Source organism: Branchiostoma belcheri, unplaced genomic scaffold (assembly GCF_001625305.1).
Source record: "Branchiostoma belcheri isolate BF01 breed outbred unplaced genomic scaffold, Haploidv18h27 scaffold258, whole genome shotgun sequence".
Lineage (NCBI taxonomy): Eukaryota > Metazoa > Chordata > Leptocardii > Amphioxiformes > Branchiostomatidae > Branchiostoma > Branchiostoma belcheri.
In genome coordinates this window covers 209301-232118 of record NW_017803863.1, presented here as the reverse complement: position 1 = coordinate 232118, position 22818 = coordinate 209301, and the positions used below count along the sequence as shown (strand labels likewise).

At 40.3% G+C, this 22818-nt stretch overlaps 1 protein-coding gene across 1 annotated transcript in view; it reads left to right on the top strand.

Annotated features, from left to right (window-relative positions):
* Window positions 1–14768: 14768 nt before the first annotated feature.
* The window catches only part of LOC109471756 (glutamate receptor ionotropic, delta-2-like), a 56552-nt gene continuing 48502 nt past the window's right edge, over window positions 14769–22818 (top strand). Inside the window, exon 1 of the mRNA XM_019771111.1 lies at window positions 14769–14940. Within this exon, the coding sequence (XP_019626670.1) occupies window positions 14769–14940 (172 nt within the window). The remainder of the gene's footprint in view (window positions 14941–22818) is intronic.

The following is a 22818-nucleotide window of genomic DNA, read 5'->3' as shown; positions in this document are numbered from 1 at the left end:
CAATATGTTTACCTCAGGATGGTCTTGCCTAAGATTTAACGTTATACCTTTATTGGGAAAGGAAGGATAGAAGGATATTTTGCTTATATTACTGACTTCTATGTACTGTTATTATAGAGTAACATTACCGTAAAAACTTGGGGATTTGAATGTTTTTGCACATGTAAGGCCAAGGATGAAGTTTAGAATAAAGTTTTAGTGTCATGTATAGGAGATATATGTAACGTTACATACCACAGTACCAATGATTCACTCAGCACACACTCTTACCATGATTGCAAATAGGCCACAGCATGTAAATTTCATTTATGACATCCTCTGCAGACTCCAAGTAAACTTCTAGTCTTTTGACAGCTTTAATTACAAAGGACTTTGTTGCGCTCATCTCACAACCTTTTTGTAAATAGAAAATAGGACGTAGGCTGAAATAATTATGATGATAAGTTTATTATTATTACAAATACATGGCAGAAGGTTAATTGCAAGTACGTATATCATATATATGATGAAAAATACAATCATATGAAGAAATAATTCCTAGTGCACTTTAGTCTTTATACTACAGTATATAAGATATAAATCAAGCCAGTGATGTTTCACTTGTTCTTTTGATCGCAGAGCCAGTGATTTTACCTCCTTCTATAAAAGTTGTTCTTTGAAAATTTATATGAAAATCAATGATAATGAAAATCTACAGTTGTGTAAAATATTGGCAACTACACACTCTATAAAACATAAAACTATACATACATACTTAAAAAGCTTTACATTACTTACATATATTATGCAACTGAACATACATAATGAATATTTAATGGCCAAATTGGAGATACACTGCATAATATGTTTCTGTGTCTCTGGATGGCTGGGTTACGTTCAGGTCTGTCAATCCCTAGCAGCGGCAACTGTTGCAGGGATTTCTCTTGCTTGCAGTCTTTTACATTAGCCCTGTTGTTTACAAACAGGAGAGGAAACATTTCAAAAGTGAGCAGAAACTGATAATGTCTAAGTCATTGAACCACAAAAGGAAAGCATAATGCATGTGTAACTATATCAGACGGGGTCCAAGAGGGTATATAATATACTAGTATGTCAAAGGGGGTACATGATATATGTCAAAATTTTACAGCAGACCAATTTTAATACAGAAAACACTGTTGTCTGTATACAATGAAAGCATTACAACGCAAGCATACATCTCTTTGTACATGTACATTCATGTACATAACATCATAAGAAAACTGTGAATGCTGAATATATATATACACATGTATCTGCGAAGTTGAGGTTGAGAAAATGTGGTTGAGAAAATGAAAAACTTAACATTACTTCAGACGTCTTGGAAGTATGATATAACCGCTGAAAAACAATTCACAAGCGCGAGATTCGGCGGGCACAAATTGAAAATAAAATAATGAAGACTCACGTAATAAATTTAGTGAAACCAGGCGTTCACATATTTCTTCATATACATTGAAGCCCAAACAATATTTCTTCTGTCGAACTCATATAGGCAATTATCCTTATTTTGTTTAGAGAGATAACTTCATGGGATATGCATCATCGTGCCGCGGAATTTTTTAGGCGTCCCGTACCGCGGGGCGAAAAAAAAAACTTGTGCGAGACCCCCAAGTCTACCGCGTCCTATCACCGATGGCGGCGTGCCAAATGTTTATTTTTACGTCCTGTCTGGCGATCTGGGCAGGGCCGATGGAGCACCCTGACGTCAGTCAACTTTGCTATAATTTTTATTCACGGGTGGTGAAGCACAGGAGTGTACGGAAATATTGTGTATAACGCGTTCCTCACGCCGTTATAGTTGACCTGCTACATTTTTCAAGGTCCTTGATTTTTTTTACAAAGCTATTGTCCAGCGAAAAACTGTAAGAAAATAGCAGGAATGAATTTGTAACAATGTAATAATCCCTTCGTCTCCGGTGATTTTTCCGGCAAGTTTATTAACCATGCAAATAAAATAGGGCGTACCAGCTGTAGTAGTAGTTGTGTTTCATTGTGGCATCTTGGACTTGTTGAGGTCTTCTCATGAGCAGACTGTGTCAAGTCTCTGTATTACGAAAATTAACCAATAAAAATCCCGGGGCATGCGTCTCACCCCTCCCCAAACACGTACACATAAATAAACCCTTGCGTCAACAACGATCCGACCACGTCCATTCATGTACGTATTACCCTAGGCCCTGAAAGTAAATACTTCCACGCGGATGGCAAACATTCTTCCGGGGAGAAAAGCATTCTAGTTCTCGATGTCACTTGTGAAAAACGTTGTTTTGGAATGAAATCGGGATGAGAAAAATACAATGCCGCGTGCAGGACTGGCGGAAAATCGCTACAGTCGCCAGGCGGTCGGAGTCTCTGGGGCGGAGCATCGAGCCTTTGAGTTTGAAATCTTACCGCCCAGCCAGTGGGCGGGTCCCTGTCTGTGTGCTGTGATTGGTGCCGCGCGGTGTGCTAGCTATCCTGCGTGCCGTTTCTATGGCAACGTGGCCCAGTCACAGAAATGTATCAATTCTTGATCGTCGTAAACAAAGCGTAAAGAACTTTTGAATTATGCTTCGCCCCCCTCATGTAGAATGTTTAATCTCCCTTCCGAAGCTCCGTGCGTCGACCTCCCCTATCTAGGAGAAAAATGAACTCGAGTGGCGACATGCCACATGGCACGTGGATGTGTTAGATTTTATATCTGAGATAGCGCGGGTCGGGTGACATCAAAAGCAGTACTTAGCGGGCCGTCCACATCGCAAGGTCAGACAGAAATTCTCGTACCAAGAAGGTTGTATTATTTTGTTATCGTTCTAAACATTACTAAGCCACTAAAATTTTCGATAAAAAAGAAATATTTGATTAAAAACACTATTCGTTTGAGCTACTGTTATCATCATGCATAATTTGGAAACAAACATGCGCTGCATCGTCTGTCTGTAAAAATCTTAGTCAACATGGTTCCCGAAAAATCCCGCGGGATATCCCGATAAATCCCGATTTGATGCTTATCCCATGAACTGTACTGTGTTATCCCGAAAAAGATTGAAACTGTCTGACAAAACGACAAAATGTAATGTTATATCCATGTTTATATAGACGTAAACAAACGCCCCCCTCCCCGGCCGGCCCCGCATCTACATTATAAAGTCGACAATAGTTACGGATGAACACAATTCTGTTTACTTTATTTTCAAAACGGCAACAAGCCTAAATCTCTATACATACGAGATTCTATCAAGTCAGGAGCTAGTTAATTGCTAGTGTCTTTTTTTTATTTGAGCCGGCGATGACATGCAAAAAGTTAAACAAAGTCTCCTGCGTTCTGTGGAAATCTGCAGTCCTACTTGTGGATATTGAACCCAAAATCCCAATGCAATATTCTCCACTCGAGACTGGTATTCATATGACCGTATTTTACGAAGAAAAATGAAAACTTACCGCTGACATTGGTCCACCGATGTTTTCTCGTGTCATACAAGGGCGGATGCCCATATTTGGAAAGCTCAGGTGTTCCGTGCGTAGCGCTAGGGTCATTGACCCGCGGTTATCGAACACGCTGTTCCATTCTTCCATCAATCCATGGTTGTTCGAATGTTACAAACGCGTTCTTTTTGTTCGATTTTTGGCTTAAAATGCAACTTTTTTCACCCTTTTTTTTTTCAAATAAAATCATTTTTTGACACCTATGTTGGCTAAAATGACCAAGGTTCAGTGTCTAACGTACCAACCTACCAGCATGCTGAATTTCATTTTCTTCCAGGTTCTAATTACGAAAATATCTACGATTTTTAGGTGTTTGGAGAAGAAGAGGAGGAAGAGGAGGAGGAAATAGAGCAAATATGATATGTTTCCTTCGGTAAACATGAAAACAATATTGCAGCCCATACCATCCATGAACTGAAATACATATAATTAAGGTCTCACCGTCCGATAATTAATAGTTATTTACCCACCGAGTTGTAGGTACTAGTAGTGCCATGTAGTGTCATAAGGTCTTATGCACTACCCAAAAGAAAGGGTTCCGAGATCTCACACCTCCATGAAATATGGGCTTGATATGTAAATGTAGATTTCTTCTTTAATTACGCAAATGACCTCTGCATTAACATAATATATGCATTGAGATGTTAACTTTTGATTAACTTACAGATGTCCCAAGTATGACATTCCCATCATTCACCATTAAGAAATCATAGAATTTTCGCATTAATTATGCAAATTAGGTCATCATTTGCATAATTAGTATCTGTTGATATTCCATCTGCCATAGGTTACATACATTACATGTATCAAAGTACTATAATGTAAAACACTGTAATTATAGAATTTCCTCATTAATTATGCAAATAAAGTCCTCATTTGCATGATTTGCATTTAATTATGTACATCTCTCTCTCAGCTAACTACCTACCAAAAATGATGAAAATACGTTGTTCCCATCTGGACTTATTGGCTTTTAAAGATTTCGCTAGAAAGTCCCCTGCAGTTCCAGAACAAGCTGTTAGGGGGACCAAACCCACACCACGTATTCCTTACAGGAAAAGCTATCTGTCACCAAAAAGTCAAGACCATAGCATGTTCAGGACAAAAGATACAAAAACCGGAAGTTCTGCTGCAGTACCAAGGTCATCCACCATATTTGATCTTGACCTTTGACTTCCTTAGACTTACCAGCATACCAAATATCATCACAATCCATTAAGGCGTTCTGAAGTTATGCTGACTACAAAGGTGCGGAAACGCACATACAGACGCGCCAAAAACACCTCCATTTTTCATGGAGGTAATACACCCAAACTCATACATGACGAAGGTATGTAGTCATCCACCTCTTGTTCATGAATGAACTTTACGCTAAATGGAAGTGGAGTGCCAATATTGAGATTGTAGATTTACGCAAATATGGGATTAAGAATAAGAAACACCAAGGAAAGCAAATTCACTCCGCTCATTCTGAACAAGAGTTCCGAGATCTCATACCTCCATGAAATATGGGCTTGATTTGTATTCCTTAATTATGCAAAATGCCTCTGCATTAACATAATATATGCATCGTAATGTTTACTTTTGATTAACTTGCGCATGTCCCAAGTATGAAATTCCCATCATTTACCACTAAGGAGTCATAGAATTTTCAGATTAATCATGCAAATTAGGTCCGTATTTGCATAATTGGTATCTGTTGATATTCCACCTGCCATAGATTATAAACATTACATGTATCAAATGAACACTGGAATTAACTGGAACTACAGAATTACAAAAACACTGGAATTACCGAAGTTCCTCATTAATTATGCAAATGAAGTCATCATTTGCATAATTTGCATCCAATAGTGTAGATCTCTGTTTAAGTTAGTCACATACAAAAAATCATAAATAATACATTGTTCCTTTGTAAATTTATCTGCTCTGAAAGGTTTCCTGCAGATCCAGAACAAGCTGCTAGGGGGACCAAACTACATGTAACACAACTTATTACCGACAGGAATAGCTATCAGCCACTCAAAAGTCAAGACCATACCATGTCCAGGACAAAATGTGGGTCTGCACATGCAAAAATGTCATATATATATATTTTGTCTACAAGTCTACAAGTCCAGTTTTGCCAACATACGTGTGCTTGTTTTTTCCCCAATATTCCGTCCACTAAACCTCAGCAGTAAACATGACGTACTGACTTGTGGTATTCCTTCCTACTGGACCGGTTCTGTGCAGAGCCCTGAGGGAGGACAGTCTGGGCACGGCGGCGAGGCTGACACCGGGGGACAGAACAACAACGCCACGGTGGGAGGACTTGCGCACAGGCGCTCCAAGAGAGATTCACCCAACTGGGTCCGACTCCCGTCTGGGTCAGGTAGAGTACATCTATTTTCAGGCGTACTCTGTGTCATCTCCAAGCAGATCTTTGCTTTGGTGGCTGCGCAAAGACAGAATCAAATTCGTCATTTGCGAAACAGTTACCATTTCGCCACCAAAAGATCTGCTTGGAGAATCTACTCTGTTCTCTCTGTTTTATATTTGCCAAAATATAGAATATGTAATTTGTAAGACGGGCAGTGTGTAGTCACATTAGAAGACTTTAATAAACACAAGTTACGTTATTCTAAAAGTAACTGTGCTTCTTCGAGATCTCCTACAAGCTTAAGATGTGACTGAATCGGGCCCCTTTCTACCCCCGCTGCTTGACAGGTTGTTGTCAGACCCAGCCGGGACGGGACGGGCGGGACGGACGGGATGGGACGGCGGGAGCACCCGGGCTGAAGGTGCGCTGAAACGTCCCGGAGTCTTCACTGATTTGTTTCCACTGCGAGCTTAACATTAATTTATTGTTTAAATCACTTGGACTTATGGACTGTGTTAGATTACTGATGTGTTCTGTTCGACTGTAAGAAAAAGAGGACAAACGACTTTCTTAAAATTTCTTCTTATTGATAGATATCGTAGTAATACAAGTAGTAGGCATCCTTTGCGTGATGTTTTGTCAACAGTGGACCATGAAGATATGGTCACATGTTTGATCTGATGTTTACAGGGTGAGCCTGGGCAGAAATGAGACACTGGACTGCAAGGTCATGGGGCCAAAGGTCAGAAAGGCGCACAAGGGACGTCGGGTAATAACGGATTAGGTGAGTATATTGTGCGCTTAGATCTGTTCAAGGATGTTATAGTTACAGTATACGTACCACCGTGCTATAAATTATCGATAGGTGTGGTATACTCCACTGTGAATATGATTTTTATTTGATTCTGGCAGTAAAATGGTAGAAAACTTCATTATCACTTACCTAATTGTTATGCTTAACAGGAGGCGCTGTTTATGTCCGCTGGGGCAGGAAGACTTGTCCCTCTGGAGCAACAACTGTCTACTCTGGTAAGGTCTTCTTAGACATATTTGTACTGTTGTACATAGAGTATACTATTGAGCCCGAGATTATTACATGCTGTATTCCAGGGTATTAAACTGCATTTTAATTAGAACGTGCACCGCCCAGCATGTCAACGCTTCCTACAATCATCAGACCAAGTAAGACGACCAGTAACCGGCTATTAAGTTCCACTCTACCGAAACGAGAGGCATAGACAATTCCTAGTGAGGCAACAATAGGTGCAATTGAATATCGGCTGTGCAGGATATTTTATATTTAAAGTAAGATGTTCCATATAACATTACGTGTATTCGTTAATTTTAAATTATGGGGAATTTTAAACTACATTGTACAATCCCGTAATGATAATTTTTTCTTCCATTAATGCTCTGATGATATTTGCAAACGGCTGCACATGTCAACTTAATTCAGGCTATTACTAGTACTATAAGAATTAGTGTACAAATGATAGTATGATAAATAAGCTCGAGTACAATGTTATATACCAGAGATGACAACTCCTTATTCATTTGATTGTTATCCACAAAACTATATATAGGATCGATTGTTTCTTTTCCTTATCGATCGATGATACTAATAATTGTTTTTCACTTAATCTGTGTATCTCCACTCAGGTGTTGCAGGAGGCACACATTACTCCCACATAGGCGGCGGGACCAACTACCAGTGTCTGCCGACCGACCCAGAGTGGGGACGTACCAAGATGGAGTCGAAGGGAGCAAGGCTTACATGTACGGCGCTGAGTACGACTTGAACACAAACGGGCCGTTTGACTCCTCATTCGACATCTTTATTTGCTGTGAGTTGGCTACAAGCACACCAGAAGCTACCTTTAGTGAAATCAAGTGTCAGTCCTGCATATCGTAATAGTTTGTTGCTTTGCCTGATTTGAAATGGCTTCAAGCTGAGATAAATCGTGACTACATGTAACAGTCAAATCCCCTCTAGCTGTTGGTATAGTATGTGTGTATTGTGGCGTATTAAGTCCCAGTGTCACTGTCGACTTAATTGCAAACCCAAGGTCAATCTGCAATTAGTATATCAGCCGGCAGAGTAGGTCTAATTAAGATACAGTGAGCATTCACATTTGTACATCTGTAGACAACATTTTTATAATCTCATGTCAAACTTTGTATCTTTGTGGTGAAAAACTGGGTAATATAATTCATACCCAATACCGTAACTAAACAGATTATCTATTTATCCAGATATCTAAAAGCACATTTTTTCGATTTCGTGTTTTTGATCAAATCAAACTTTACTGCATAACAATTGTACAGGTACAATGTATGGCTAGCTCACGAGAATACTAGATATCTAACAACACTATTGCCTAGGCCTACAACAGTACCAAGGAGTTCTATATAACGTAAGGATATTTTTACATGACAAATTGATAACCTGATATTGTCTACACTGCAGTTTTGTATGATCTACATCTAGTGGATAGCTGAACTTTCTTCATATGCATAACCATTCGTAATATCTAGATTTGTAAATACGTTACGAATACGAGATGTTTTGTCAGGATCTACACTTCCCTAGATTTCCCTGTCTCTTTTGGCGTCTACTAACGGTTTCCCGAGGCTGTAGTCTTCCATCTCGTACCCGATGACGGAGTAGTGGAAGTGCTGCCGGGTGGCTGTTCTCTTTTCTGGGAGTAGTACCCAGCGATACAGCCCACCAGCATCAACAACAGACCAAGTGTGCCCGCTGTGGGGCAAAGAAAAATTAGCGTTACAGATAAATTGTAGGTGTAAAAAGTGTAAACATCAAAATCAAATAAACCAAACAAGAAATTCGGCGACCTCATACCTTCATGAAATATATTAGTTTCTTTGTAAATGTTTTGTTATGTCTCATTGACTATGGAAATAAGGTCGTAATTAACATAATCTAGTTTAATTTATGGTTTTCTAAATTCAAATAATATTTTTCGTGTAAAATTCTTCTCCTTTGTCATACTTCATTTTAATATGTCCTCAGTAATTATGCAAATGACCTCCACATTACCATAATATATGCATAGTGGTGTTAACCTTTACGTAACTTACACATGGAGTCACAGAATTTTCACATTAATTATGCAAATTAGGTCATCATTTGCATAATTGGTATCTTTTGATCTTCCGCCTGCTACAGATTAAATAGATTACATGTATCAAAGTACTATTATATAAAACACTGTCATAATAGAAATTCCTCCTTAATTATGCAAATTAAGTCCTCATTTGCATAATTTGCATTTAATTACGCACAACTCTCTCTCAGCTACCTACACACCAAAAATGACGAAAATACGTTGTTCCTATCTGGACTTATTGGATTTTACAGATTTCGCCAGAAAGTCTCCTGCAGTTCCAGAACAACCTACTAGGGGGGGCCAAACTCACACCACTTATTCCTGACAGGGAAAGCTATCAGTCACCAAAAAGTCAAGGCCATAGCATATTCAGGATAAAAGATACAAAAACCGGGAGTTCTACAACAGTACCAAGGTCATCCACCAGGAGACCCATATTTGACCTTGACCTTTGTCTTCCTAAGACTTACCAACTTACACTTTATTGACAAGTTAGGCAAAGACTTTCTAGTATTTCGACTTAATTTCAAACGAAAAACTGATGCACCTTCTTTGTTAACCGTCCCCCCATTCTACAGAGATGTAATCCTATCTTGGCATGAACTGGGAGGTGGAAAAACTGATTTTGCTGATGTAAGGAATGAAATAATCTGGTGCAACGAGAATTTTAGGTTGAATAACAAAACTTTGTATTACAAACACTGGATAGACAGTGGTATTATTTTTGTTAAAGACATATGTAATACTAGTGTCTCAGACTTTATTACGTCTGAATCGTTATTCGACAGGCTTACTGTTAAGAATAACTGGTTATGTGAGTACGCCAGTGTTAAAAAGTCAGTAGGGCGAAGATGGCTCACTAAAGAAAATATTGTCAAGCCATGTCATGAAAACATTTCACTTTGGTATAATGAACAATGTAAAATCCCTGATGTATTTACTAGTAGATTTTTGTATTCCACGTATGTATCTTACAACAGTGTTAAACCTACCGCACAAGCATACTGGGACTCAGTAACCCCTAATCTGGATTGGAGAAAAATCTGGAAATTTCAAACTTGTAATATTAAACACAATAAGCTGCGGGAAGTAAACTTTAAAATTCTGCACAAGATACTACCCTGTAGGTACTTACTTAACAAATGGAATGTAAAAGACGAATCAGGAAACATTTATAGTAATAACTGTGTAATTTGTAATACTGTGGAAAACTACGAACATATGTTTGTGAAATGCGATAGACTTAAGAACTTCTGGAATAGAGTTAATGTTGTCAAGGATGTAACGCACGATGAAGTTTTGCTAAGTTCAGAAGAATGTAACATATTAACAATCGCTAAGTATGCCATCTATGTGTCCTGGTTAAGACATAAAGATGACCACAGAAAACTGCAGAAAGATGATGTAGTTAATACCTTCCTTTATTACTGTTCCATATACACATGAGTACACTTTGTACACTAAGCTTTGCTGAGAATTTGTTATGACATACATGTATCAATGAACATTTGTATTTAATAAAGTGCCGTGGCGGACACGGAAAAGTTTAAAAAAAAAAAAAGACTTACCAACTTACTAAATATCATCACAATCTATAAAGGCGTTCTGAAGTTATGCTGACTAGAAATGTGCGGAAACACAAATACACAGACGCGCCAAAAACAATACCTTCATTTTTCATGGAGGTAAAAATATAAAATCCCACAAATATACCAGCTAGAAGGCATATTCACGTAGAGACCTACGACACGCACAACTTGAAATGTGATACAGGCCAGCATGGCTGGTAATTTCTCCAGCAAATTATTCACCCTATTTGGCTGATGTACTATTTTTCAGCGATGCTTTGAAACGGTCCGTATGTAGTGCTGGCCATGGTTAATTACACCATAGATCGTGCCCTCTATAGAAAATAGCGCACAATTTATCTACAAGGGCGCACTCTCCCAAATCTAACATCATTACTGATGAAGTGCAAAGTAAACCGGTCAGCGCGAAGGAACTTAAAATGGATCCTGATCGTCTAATTCGCCGCTGTTCTGTACAAAGTAGGACAAATCAGGCCGACTACAATGTTCCCATCTTGTCATCCTTGCACCCATTCACCAGTTTCCCATCCCCAGAATGCAATGTGAAAACAGGGGGCTAACCCTCATTTGCATAGGACAGGAAGGCACCGGAATGATCCTGTTGACGTTAAACAGCTTGTTTTTCACTGTGTTTTGAGGTGTTGGGGCATTTTATGCTCAACATTAATTAAATTACTATAGGTTGAATCTGAAAACAAATAGAGAATGATTTTTTTGAATATGTGGTTTGTAACATTATAGTGGTAACGCTATACTGATGCTGTAATGTATACAAACCACATGTTCTATGTTGAAAAGAACACAAAAAAATTCATTCTCTCTTTATTGTCAGATTCGGCCCATAGTAATTTAATTAATGTTAAGCACAAAATTCCCAAAACACCTCAAAAGTGAAAAACAAGCTGTTAAACGTCAACAGGATCATTCCGATGCCTTCCTGTCCTATGCAAATGAGGGTTAGCCCCCTGTTTTCGCATTGCATTCTGGGGATAGGAAACTGGTGAATGAAACTAAAAACCGCTCAGTCGTTAGAAATAGATTTAGGACCTCGAGTCGAACAAACGGTGCGAAGATCGAACCCATAGCTATCTGTAATTTCTGAGAAAAAAATCAATACGGCCCCATTTCTAGGGTCATATTGCCGGTACTCTCTTTTCGTACTGAAGTCTGCAGAATGTGATCACCTCTACACACATGTGCAGCTCGTATTTATTACCTTCGCCAAGAATTGACGAATGTTATGTCTTCCTGGCCGTGTGTCTGTGTGTCTGTGTGTCTGTCTGTCTGTCAACAGCATAACTCGAGAAAGCTTAGATGGATTATCTTGATATTTAGTAGGTGGGTAGGTCTTGATGAGACCTGGAAATGATTAGATTTTGGATCCCCTAGCGGCTGGTTATGGTACTGCAGCTAAACTTCCGGTTTTGATTTCTCATGATCTAGACATGCTGGGGTGACGAAAATTGGATGGTAGGTAGCTCTCATGCTGGGGAAGAAGTGACATGGGCCCCCTAGCGGCATGCTCAGGAACTGCAGGGCTACCTGTTTGAAAATATTCAAAAGAGGATAACTCAAGAACCGGTGGACGGATCGTCATGATTTATGGTTTGTAGGTAGCTTAAGTGACGCTTGACATAATTATGCGACAATTATGCAAATCTGAATGTAATTTGCATAATTTTTGAGGAAATTCTATGAATCAGCTGCATTACATTATAGGACTATTTAAGCCTGTGACATATGTATTTGAGAACAAGAAAAACACAGGCAGATATTCAGTATGTAATTTAACACTTAATTTGCATAATCAATGAGAAAATGTTATAATTCCATAATGGTAACTGCCTGGAATTTCATACTTGGGGTATTTGAAAGTTAAGTAAAGGTGAACATCATTAAACATAGCTTATTCAAATGAGGACCTCATTTGCATAATTTATGAGGAAATGATAGAATGGCTTTCTTTATTAAGATAAGGCTGTCTTTTGGTGGAGAATATGATCAACTGATATAATTCATGCAAATGAGGATCCTATTTGCATAATCAGGAGGAATAATCTTTACTTTGTCAGTCATAAAGATTAACATCACTTGGCGAAGGTATGAGATCGTTGAACTCTAGTTAGATTATGAACTCTATCTCTATGTGGCGTTAGCAAACCATATGACTCAGTCCTTCAGCCTCGACCAATCACTGAACTTGTTTCATCACAAACTGTATAGCCGGTATAACCGCCCTTCGGCGTAACACACCAGCTTCTGTATCTGTATAGCCGGTATAACCGCCCTTCGGCGTAACACACCAGCTTCTGTATCTGTATAGCCGGTATAACCGCCTTTCGGCGTAGCACACCAGCTTCTGTATCTGTATAGCCGGTATAACCGCCCTTCGGCGTAGCACACCAGCTTCTGTATCTGTATAGCCGGTATAACCGCCCTTCGGCGTAACACACCAGCTTCGCGGCGCGGCGCGGCGCCAGTTATTTCAAATCGATTCGTAACTTAGAAACATTCATGCCAGAAAAAAAGCTCACTACAGTAAGTAGCTTGAGTAATTCATTGAAACTCCGTTCCTTGTTATAAACGTCAGTCGCAGAATTAATATCATTCTCTACTGGAAATTAGCTAACGTAATCATCCGGAATGATTTCTAAAACGGTGCTGTTTGTTTGTTTGTTTGTTTGTTTGTTTGTTTATTACGATCTCCATTAGTATGGTAAACTCCATACTACTCCTGGAGTCCAGCAACATAAATAAGATGACAATAATAATAATAATAATAATAATTACTTTTAGCAATAATGATAATGAATAAAACATACAAATTATTTTGAAATTATAACAATCTTGAAACAAAATCAGCATATAGAAATAAAAGTGCGTTTGAGATCAGAGATAAAATAATAGAAACAATTTGTCTGAAATGAAAGTAATAATTGATGTACTTTCCAATTAATGCAAATTGAAGTAACAAAACAGTAAACAAATATTTGAACTGACACAAATAATAACAAAAATATAAATAACAAATGAAACAATCCATATGGAACAAAATGTAATTCCTTTAAATTAAGTGATTAAATAAATCACTACAAAAGAGATTTTAGAGATCTTGTTCCCAGTCTTATCATAATTCGTTCTGTCAGTGAATTTATGTCATAACTAGAAAAGTAACATTTGCAAAGCAAATGCATAATGTTTACCTTCGGATATGGTCTGCTCTGTTAATTCGTACTCAAACACATTCACATACATGTACATGTTTATGGTGACAGGAGTCTGAATGCCTACTATGAAATTGCAACATTATGTAACCCAACACCAGTTACTATGGTGACAGACGTCAACAAAAGAGGCCATTGGCCAGGTTAAAGGTTAGTGTTTGGAACAGAAGAAGAGGAAGAAGAAATGGAGCAAAAACAATATGTTTTCCCTCGGTAAACATAATAATATTCTTTGGATTTTAATCACCGACTTGAAACGCCTGCCAAGGACGGTAGGGTGGCTGGAAAGTGCCGGCTAAAAGGAATTATTATCGTACGTAATCAAATATGTTCTGTCCAAGGGGTAAATAATTCACAGTCGTTGATTAGGCTCTGGGTGAAGGTTCAAATAAAGTCCAGGGCTACTAAAATCTCAGAATATATATTCATGGCTGTGTAATTAACCATTAAGGTACCATTAACCAGCGGAATTGTCTGTGATACATGGCAGTCGGAAGTAGGTAGTTGAGACAGAGATTACAGCATTACGTGAGCGGGTAGATAGAGCTGGTGCATAAGCCCGGGCATAGCTCAGAGCTAGTACATCCACCCAGCGCTGCCGCAGCATTGTCTCTACCAGACTAACTACGCTGGCTATATATAGGAGAATATTTGCCAGGGGAGTTTGGCCGCCTTGTAGGTTTGATTGGCCGCGCATCGGAGGGAAGGAAACTACCTCCCCGCGGCCGGACTCCTCTTGCCAATTTTCCTCTCTTTTTTTGCCGAATTCTACGATCCGTATTCCCGTAGACAGGCCTGGTGGAGGCTAGCGTCAGCATGTGTGCGGCGTGTGGTACATCCCCTGTACGCCAGGCACTAGTACAGTCCCGTGAGACGCCGCCTAACGTATGTCAACATTAATCCTTCCGCATCCACGCAATCGATAACACGGCTGCCTATGGTCGAGAGGGTGGAGCGAAGACGAGTTATTTCAGGGATGATGTCGTCGGTGGGATCTAGCGGAGGCTGTCGCCACCATGCCGGTTGCCGTGTCTGTACTGCCGGGGCCAGGCGGGCTGGCGTCCCGATCATGGCGCTCATCGTCATCGGCTGGACGGTCCTGCCGAGTTCTACCTTCTCAGTAGGTGATCACATGGTGGACGTTCCTATCGGTAAGTACTATTCCGGGTATACACAGACACACCGCCTTAATGTCACGACACACAATCATCAACATTATCACTAGATGATGTGTTTCGATGTGAATCAATTTTGGACTCTTTCCCAAGCAAACTGAAGTATACGATACGTTCTAGTTCCAAATTAGAGCGCCGCCTGTACCAATTCATTTGAACCATCTTTAAATCCACATGGACATGGCTGCTCGCTCTTTGTGCGGTTATTGTTACCTGACAATCGGTCCACAGAACGCTGCCTGGTTCCGAGTCATCATCGCTTCCGTGGAAGATGTATTATTCAATTGACCTGAGACGTTCACGCCATTTCATCTCCAGCGGCGCGCAGAATGTGAGCCCGACCGTACCTCCATCATCAGGACGTACACATCATTACGGCTGCGGTTCCCCTTCATAACATGTACGCCCAAAATACTACCATAACATAAACGCCACCTTAAAGGCATCCAATGCGATTTCGGAGCAGTAAAACTGGGAAATATTCTGATTAAGGTAATGTTTATGATATCGACACATACTTCTTCACATTAGCACATTTCAATCATTATTTCATACTTGAGATATTTAAAACTGCAGAAACAAGACGAGTCCTTCATTTTATGGGTGGTACCCTAAAAATCAATCCGGGTCCTTCCAGTAATTACAACCGTTTTTCGTCGGAATTTTGGACATTTTTGCTCCATAAATGACGATATACATTATATTGGGACAGTGTTGTTTTGACTTAACATTATGCGCCTGTCTGTTGAGGCATCAGACTAAGTGAAGTTTTACACTGAGTCTAAGGCACTGAACAGGAAGGATCGTTAAGCGTGCACAAATGAACAAAATCGCCCCCTGGCGCCGCCCCAGTCACCCCAATACGTTTGTCTATAATAACTCTGTAGTAATGTGATACAGAACCAGTCTTATCCCGCACTGCTCATGGGATTGCGCTGGTGAACGTTAAAGGCATCCAATGCAGTTTTTAGGGCTCGGAAACCCGATTTTTCAAAGTCAATATTTTAGTCACTTATATACATACTGAGTTGAAACCACACTATCCCAATGTATGTTGACCCTCATGGAGAAAAAATATCCAAAATTCGGATGGTTACTGGAACTGGAAGGGCCCTTGGCTGATTTGTAGGGTACCACCCATAAGATAGAGGACTCATCTTGGGTTTCTCCAGCTTTAAAGTCCCAAAGTATGAAATACAGCTTGAAATATGCTAATGTGAAGCAGTATGTGTCAATATCATAAAGATTGCCTTATTCAGAATATTGCCAGTTTTGCTGCTCTGAAATCGCATTGGACGCCTTTAAGCTTTTGTGAGACACACGGTAAGGTTCTTCAAGAAATGATCGTTCAGAAGTATATTATCTAGAACAAGACAAAATTCAGTTTGCTTTGGAGCATTCCCTCTTATTTTCACAGTCTTCGTTAGCTGTCCAACAGAGTTAACTTGACTACCCTGAATGTATACCATAGTACGTTTATCCAGTATAAACAGGTGTATTACGGAGATACCGCTAATGTTGTTTAGTAATCGTGGAGTTTACTCTCGCTCAACTGTGCTGTGTTCTCGAGCTCATGATAGCCCAAACAGTGCCGTGACACGTAGACACACTAGGAGGCACCATGCACAGTAATACTTATAGTAACGTTACTAACTTTCATGTTGTAGCTGCAACAAATGACGAAGGAGTTCTCGTTCCCGTTTGGTTCCGTGTGTGTGCGCCATGTTTGTGTACTTGTGCTCGCGGGTGTTCGTTCTTTGGCGTTTGTGCGTACGCGCGAGTGTGTGCGTGTGTGTATGTATTCACCAGTTTCCCATCCCCAGAATGCAATGCGAAAATAGGGGATAACCCTCATTTGCATAGGATAGGAAGGCATCGGAATGATCCTGTTGACGTTAAACAGCTTGTTTTTCACTGTGTTTTGAGGTGTTGGGGCTTTTTATGCTCAATATTAATCAAATTACTATGGGCCGAATCTGAAAACAAATGGAGAATGAATTTTTTGGAATATGTGGTTTGTAACGTTATAGTGGTAACGCTATACTGATGCTGTTACGTTACAAAGCACATGTTCTATGTTGAAAAGAACACTAAAACTTCATTTTCTATTTGTTATCAGATTCGGCTTATAGTAATTTAATTAATGTTGAGCATAAAACGCCCCAACACCTCAAAACACAGTGAAAAACAAGCTGTTTAACGTCACCAGGATCATTCCGATGCCTTTCAGTTCTATGCAAATGAGGTTTACCCCTGTATTTTCGCATTGCATTCTGGGGATGAGAACTGGTGAATGTATGTGCGCGCGCGCGCGCGTGTGTGCGCGCATGCGTATCTAACTGGAAAAGTTAGTTATGTGTATTTTTTATTATTCAGAGGTAGCCGAAGGAACGAATGCTTAGATTGTGTCCCCAGGCGTCCTCCTCTGGAACTGCCCTACATTTACTATCGTGCAAAGATGTTATCTTTTCCAAACGTATCACAGGTTCCACCATCTTAACTGTTTCATTTCGAAACAGATTTCCTACTCATGACTACACCATATTGTAAATAACTGACATATCTCCTGAATTATAGAATGTAATTATAATACTCTCTTCAAGAAAAACATACAATAGATTAGCTTTGGTAAAATTGTAATTTAGGATTAACTCTGTTACAATTTTATTTTAATATAGTACACGTTTCTACCTTTGTTATTTCTTCTTTGCCATGCATTGTACCAGTTACAGCTACAATAAAGTAAATTCGATTTTGACATTGGTTAACTGATGGTCATTCTAATTGAAGGGTTGTGCAAATGAGGACTTAGTCATTAGTAACAATGTACATGTACTAGTAGTAATTAATAAGAATGTGCTAGGGTTCAGTGGTTTTAGATGATAAACTCACAAAGGTTTCCACAAACATCTATTTTGTATATCCATATCCATATCCTTATTCCAAACAATATCATTGATTTGCTTTGACGTCTATTGACTGAGTACAGGTATATAACACTGGAGATACTTGTATCTACTCCAGGCGGCTAGTATCTGTTCCCCCTGAGTGCATGATTTTCTCCCTTGTCATCATCGGATAATTCGATTTGGCGTGCCCGAGTGAGTCTGCGTTCCCCCCGCGTCAGTCAATTGTGGGCTCTTCGCAATCACGCTGATTTGTTCTCGGTAGTTACAGACGCTGAGTTGGCACAACGACCGTTTTGTACTTCCAAATGAGAGCAAAATACAGAGAGTGTCAGCCTGCGTGTTGGTGTGTGTGTGTGTGTGTGTGCTTAGGGTGAGGCGTGTGTGTAAGTATGTAACGTTATGTATGTTTGTGTGTGTGTGTCTGTGTGTGCATGTGTGTGTGTCTGTGTGTGTGTGTGTGTGTGTGTGTGTGTGTGTGTGTGTGTGTGTGTGTCTGTGTGTGTGTGTGTGTGTGTGTCTGTGTGTGTGTGTGCGCGCGCGTGTGTGTGTGCGTGCGTGCGTGTGTTTGTGTGTGTGTTTGTGCGTGTGTGCGTTCGCGCGCACGTGTGTGCGCGCGCGTGAGTGTGTGCGCGTGCGTGTGTGCGTGCGTGCGTGCATGTGTGTGCGTGTGTGTGTGTGTGCGTGCGTGCGTGCGTGCGTGCGCGTGTGTGGGCGCGCGCGCGTGTGTGTAGATGTGCTTGGGGTGAGGTGTGGTCTGTGTGTGTGGTTTCGTGGGTGTCTGTGTGTGTCTCTGTGTGCGCGTGTGTGTGTGTGTGTGTGTGTGTGTGTGTGCATGTATGTGTTACTTGTGTGTGTAGCGTGCATCTAATTGAGTAAATGGATCGTGATAGCATTTGATATGTGGATAGGTCTTGAGAAGACGGAAGTCAAGGTCAAATGTGGCAGATAACTATTTATGTGAGGAGTAGCTTGGGAGAGTCCATTTTGCAGGGGGTGTTTTCGAAGAGCAATTCTTGTATGGGAGTCAAATTCAGAAAATTCTATTTTAGAGTGGGGTAATGTTAGGATAGTCCATTAGTGTAAGAAACAGGGGGAGCCAGTAGGAACAGATAACCCACTGGTCTCGGGCCGGGGTTCGAACCCACGACCAAACCCGGGCACCAATCCACAGGCTGACACTCTAACCGCTCGGCCGAAAAGGTCTAGACCCATCGGGTCAGTTGGTAGCGCCTATAACCCCCCCCCCCACTGTTACACTGGTTGGTACAGCCTATAAACCCCCCACTGTTACACTAGCTTTGCAGTGGTCCATTTCTACAACATGCTCTGTGGAACGGTCAATTTTTTACGGGGAGGGAGATGAGGGAAAACACTGTATTTACCAGCATGCCAACGTTCATCTTGGCTTAACCATGCTTTGTATATTTCAATACTGGAAATATCAAAATATACGGCTTTCTTCGGGCACAAATCAATTCATCAAATGAAGTGTGGCACGATACAGAAAACTTTGGAAATATTCTTTTAGATACTCAGGTAACGTCTTTGTTTACATATTTCATTTTGTTAAGAAAAATACAAAACTACTAAAAGGTTATCATTACAAAATTATAGAATACACTAGTCCATTCATTAAGTACACATAACGTTAGCAATAATCATAGGATGAGGTGACGTTGCTGCTGTAAACTGTAGACTGAAAATACAAACTCAGAAGGCAGAGACTACATAAATGAGTTGACTGGAGCTCGACCGTGGCTCGTAGATGCATCACTAATAAACTAGAGTGAATTACACACGAAAACAACAAGACTGGCGATGAAAACATGCATTGCCATGGCGACGGTGGTTGCTGTTAGGGTTATTGTTTGCATGGCACTGCCATTATTTCATGATTTTGAGGAAGACTTGGTACCTGATAAGTCTAGACAGATACAGTGCACTCCTCCTCTGAGTGTATAGTGAACGAGCCCCGGGGTCACAGCAAGTAGGGCCATCCGGGACAGAAGGGTTTCCAGGAATGTGGGCATAGATGTGGGTCAGAGACATGCCTGCGGTCTTCCCAAGGGTTTCCAGGAATGTGGACATAGATGTGGGTCAGAGAAATGCCTGTGGACATTCCATTCCCTGTGGACAAAATGCCTGTACCATTCCTAGAATTCTTGCAAACTGCACACAATACTAATAAGAAAAGTTTGAATCTTTACTTCTGGATAAAATAAGAAAATAATGTCAGACGTTTCAGACGCCGTCCGGCATCTTTCATCAGTGAAATATTCAAAATTGCGGTAGAACTCGGAACGGCACCGTTAATTCTAAAAGTATTTATGTTCTAAATAAACAAATAATAGGTTAGCAACAAGCGTTCTATAGATTCTATATACAATACACATGGTAAAGTATTAACTAATGTAATGATAAAGATAAGTGAGTCCCTAGATATGCTGTAAAGTAGAATCCCATGTACTTGAAAGTTCAACTCTAAGTCCTCCCTTCCTGTTGAGTGATGGTTTATAAGTCTTTCATAAAATCGCCCTCCTTGACTCCACGCTTCAAACCAGCGCGCCTCCCGGTCCAAGATGTCCGTTGATTCAAGATGAAAAGAATGTCCTTTATGTTTGTCCAGATGGTGCCATATGGCCGAAGAAAATCCACTGTTACTGGCCCTGCAGTGTTGCTTATATCTTTCCTTGAGCGGCTGACTGGTCTCCCCGATGTACGCTTCTTTGCATTGATGATCTTCACATTTTAGTCTGTAAATGACATCCGATTTCACACAGTTTTTAAGTTTGTCCTTTGGATGAAACAACATCTGTCTGAGAGTGCGACATGGTTTGAAGTTGGTGGCGATGTTGTAGTTGTGTAAGATACGTCTTATCTTCTCCGAAACTCCTTGGATGTATGGGATGGAAATGTTGACTGTTTTAGTCCTGTCTAACTGTGAGTTTCTTGACGTCTTCTTAGATGAGTCGGAAGGCTTAAGTGCTTTGTTAAAAGTCCATTGTTGATATCCACACTTGGATAGAGCTTTCTTGAGGTGAGTATGTTCCTTGGCTCTGGCTTCAGCCGAAGTAATCAAGGTGTCTGCTCGATGAAACAAGGTTCTTATCACACCAAGTTTCTGTTCCAAGGGATGGTGAGAATCAAAGATGAGATATTGATCGGTGTGAGTAGGTTTACGATAAACCTCCACCTCAATGTGACCGTCTGTCTCTACATGTAGTTTGGCATCCAAGAAAGGTAGTGTGTTATCTTGACTGGTCTCCTGAGTAAAGCTGATATGTTTGTCAACCTTGTTAATGTGTTCGAAAAAACTGTCCGCCAATCCCTTCTTGAGCCGACACCATGTGTCATCCACGTATCTAAACCAGTTGGCAGGAGGGGTACCAGGAAAGCTATTGATAGCTTTAAGTTCGAACTTCTCCATGTAGAGATTGGCCACGATAGGAGATACGGGAGAACCCATAGCGCAACCTTGTACTTGCTTGTAAAACTTGCCATCATAAGTAAAATATGTACATTCAAGGCAAAGTTCCAAGAGTTGACAGATCTGGTTGACTGACAATTTAGATCTCTCTTTCAGGGTGTCATCAGCTTCAAGGAATTCTCTTACCACTTCAACAGCTCCTTTAGGGGGTATGCAGGTAAACAGTGAACATACATCGTAGGATGTGATAATCTCATCATTTTCAACACAAATATCCTTGATTTTGTTGACAAAGTCTTCACTGTTTTTTACATGATGTTCTGATTTACCAACCAGAGGACCAATGATGTTGGCTAAGAACCGTGCAAGTTGATAAGTCACCGATCCTATGCTGGAAACAATTGGCCGAAGAGGGATGTTATTTTTATGTATTTTTGGAAGTCCATAGAAGGCTGGCGGTTGTTGTCCTTTTGGGTATAACTTGAGATACGTCGAGCGATCAATCACCTTGTCTCTTTCCAATTTCTTAAGAGCTGCATTTATCTTAGATCTGAAATTAGATGTAGGGTCCTTCCTTAGTGGTAAGTACGTGTTGTCATCTTGTAACAAATCATGAACTTTCTCCTTGTATTGTTCTTGATCCAACACTACTGTGCATCTTCCTTTGTCAGATGGCAGAATCAGGATGTCTGGGTTCTTCGAAAGATTTCTGATAGCTTCCTTTTCTTCACGGGAAATATTACTCTCTGGTAGTTTAGAAGTCTTCAATGTTGTGGCTATTTTTGTACGTACGGCTTCAGCTTGTAGGTGCGGTAAACGAGCTCTGCGTAAAGCTGATTCAGTTTCAGTAACAATGTCCACGATAGGAATCTTGTTAGGCGTAATGGCGAAATTTAAACCTTTTGAAAGTACCGACTTCTCCGCTTCTGACAACACATGGCTGCTCAAATTCTTAACCCACCTTTCATCTGTCCCGCCTTTTGTTTTCTGTCCGGAATTCCTCCAATTGGGGTCATTATCAGCTCTGCTTTTGTTGGTTCTTTGGGACAAAAGTTCAAATTTCTTCTGTTGTCGCAATTTTACCTTTTCATGTTGCAACAGCTGTATCCGAGTTGTGAACTCCTGAACTTCCGTGAAGACATTAATGGGTAACCGCAACCGAAGTGCATCATGGAGATCCTTCTCTTTTGCTTTTAGTCCATCTAGTTTGTAGTTGATTTGACGTATGCGCTCATTAAGTAACTTCCTTTCTGTACTAGCGATGATCTTGCCAGCTCTAAAACCATGGATCGAAGTTCTTAAACGTAGACTAACCGGTGTGATTCCTGCCTTGAGTACAACGTAGGCTGAAGCGTTGGTGGTTCCGATAATCAGCGATCTTCTTGCTTGTATCTTCCAATTTCCTAACTGAGTCCAGGCAAAACTTGCCGTATTGATCCTTGATACGTTTGTGAAGATTAATCATCCAGGATAATACTAATAAGAAAAGCTTGAATCTTTACTTCTGGATAAAATAAG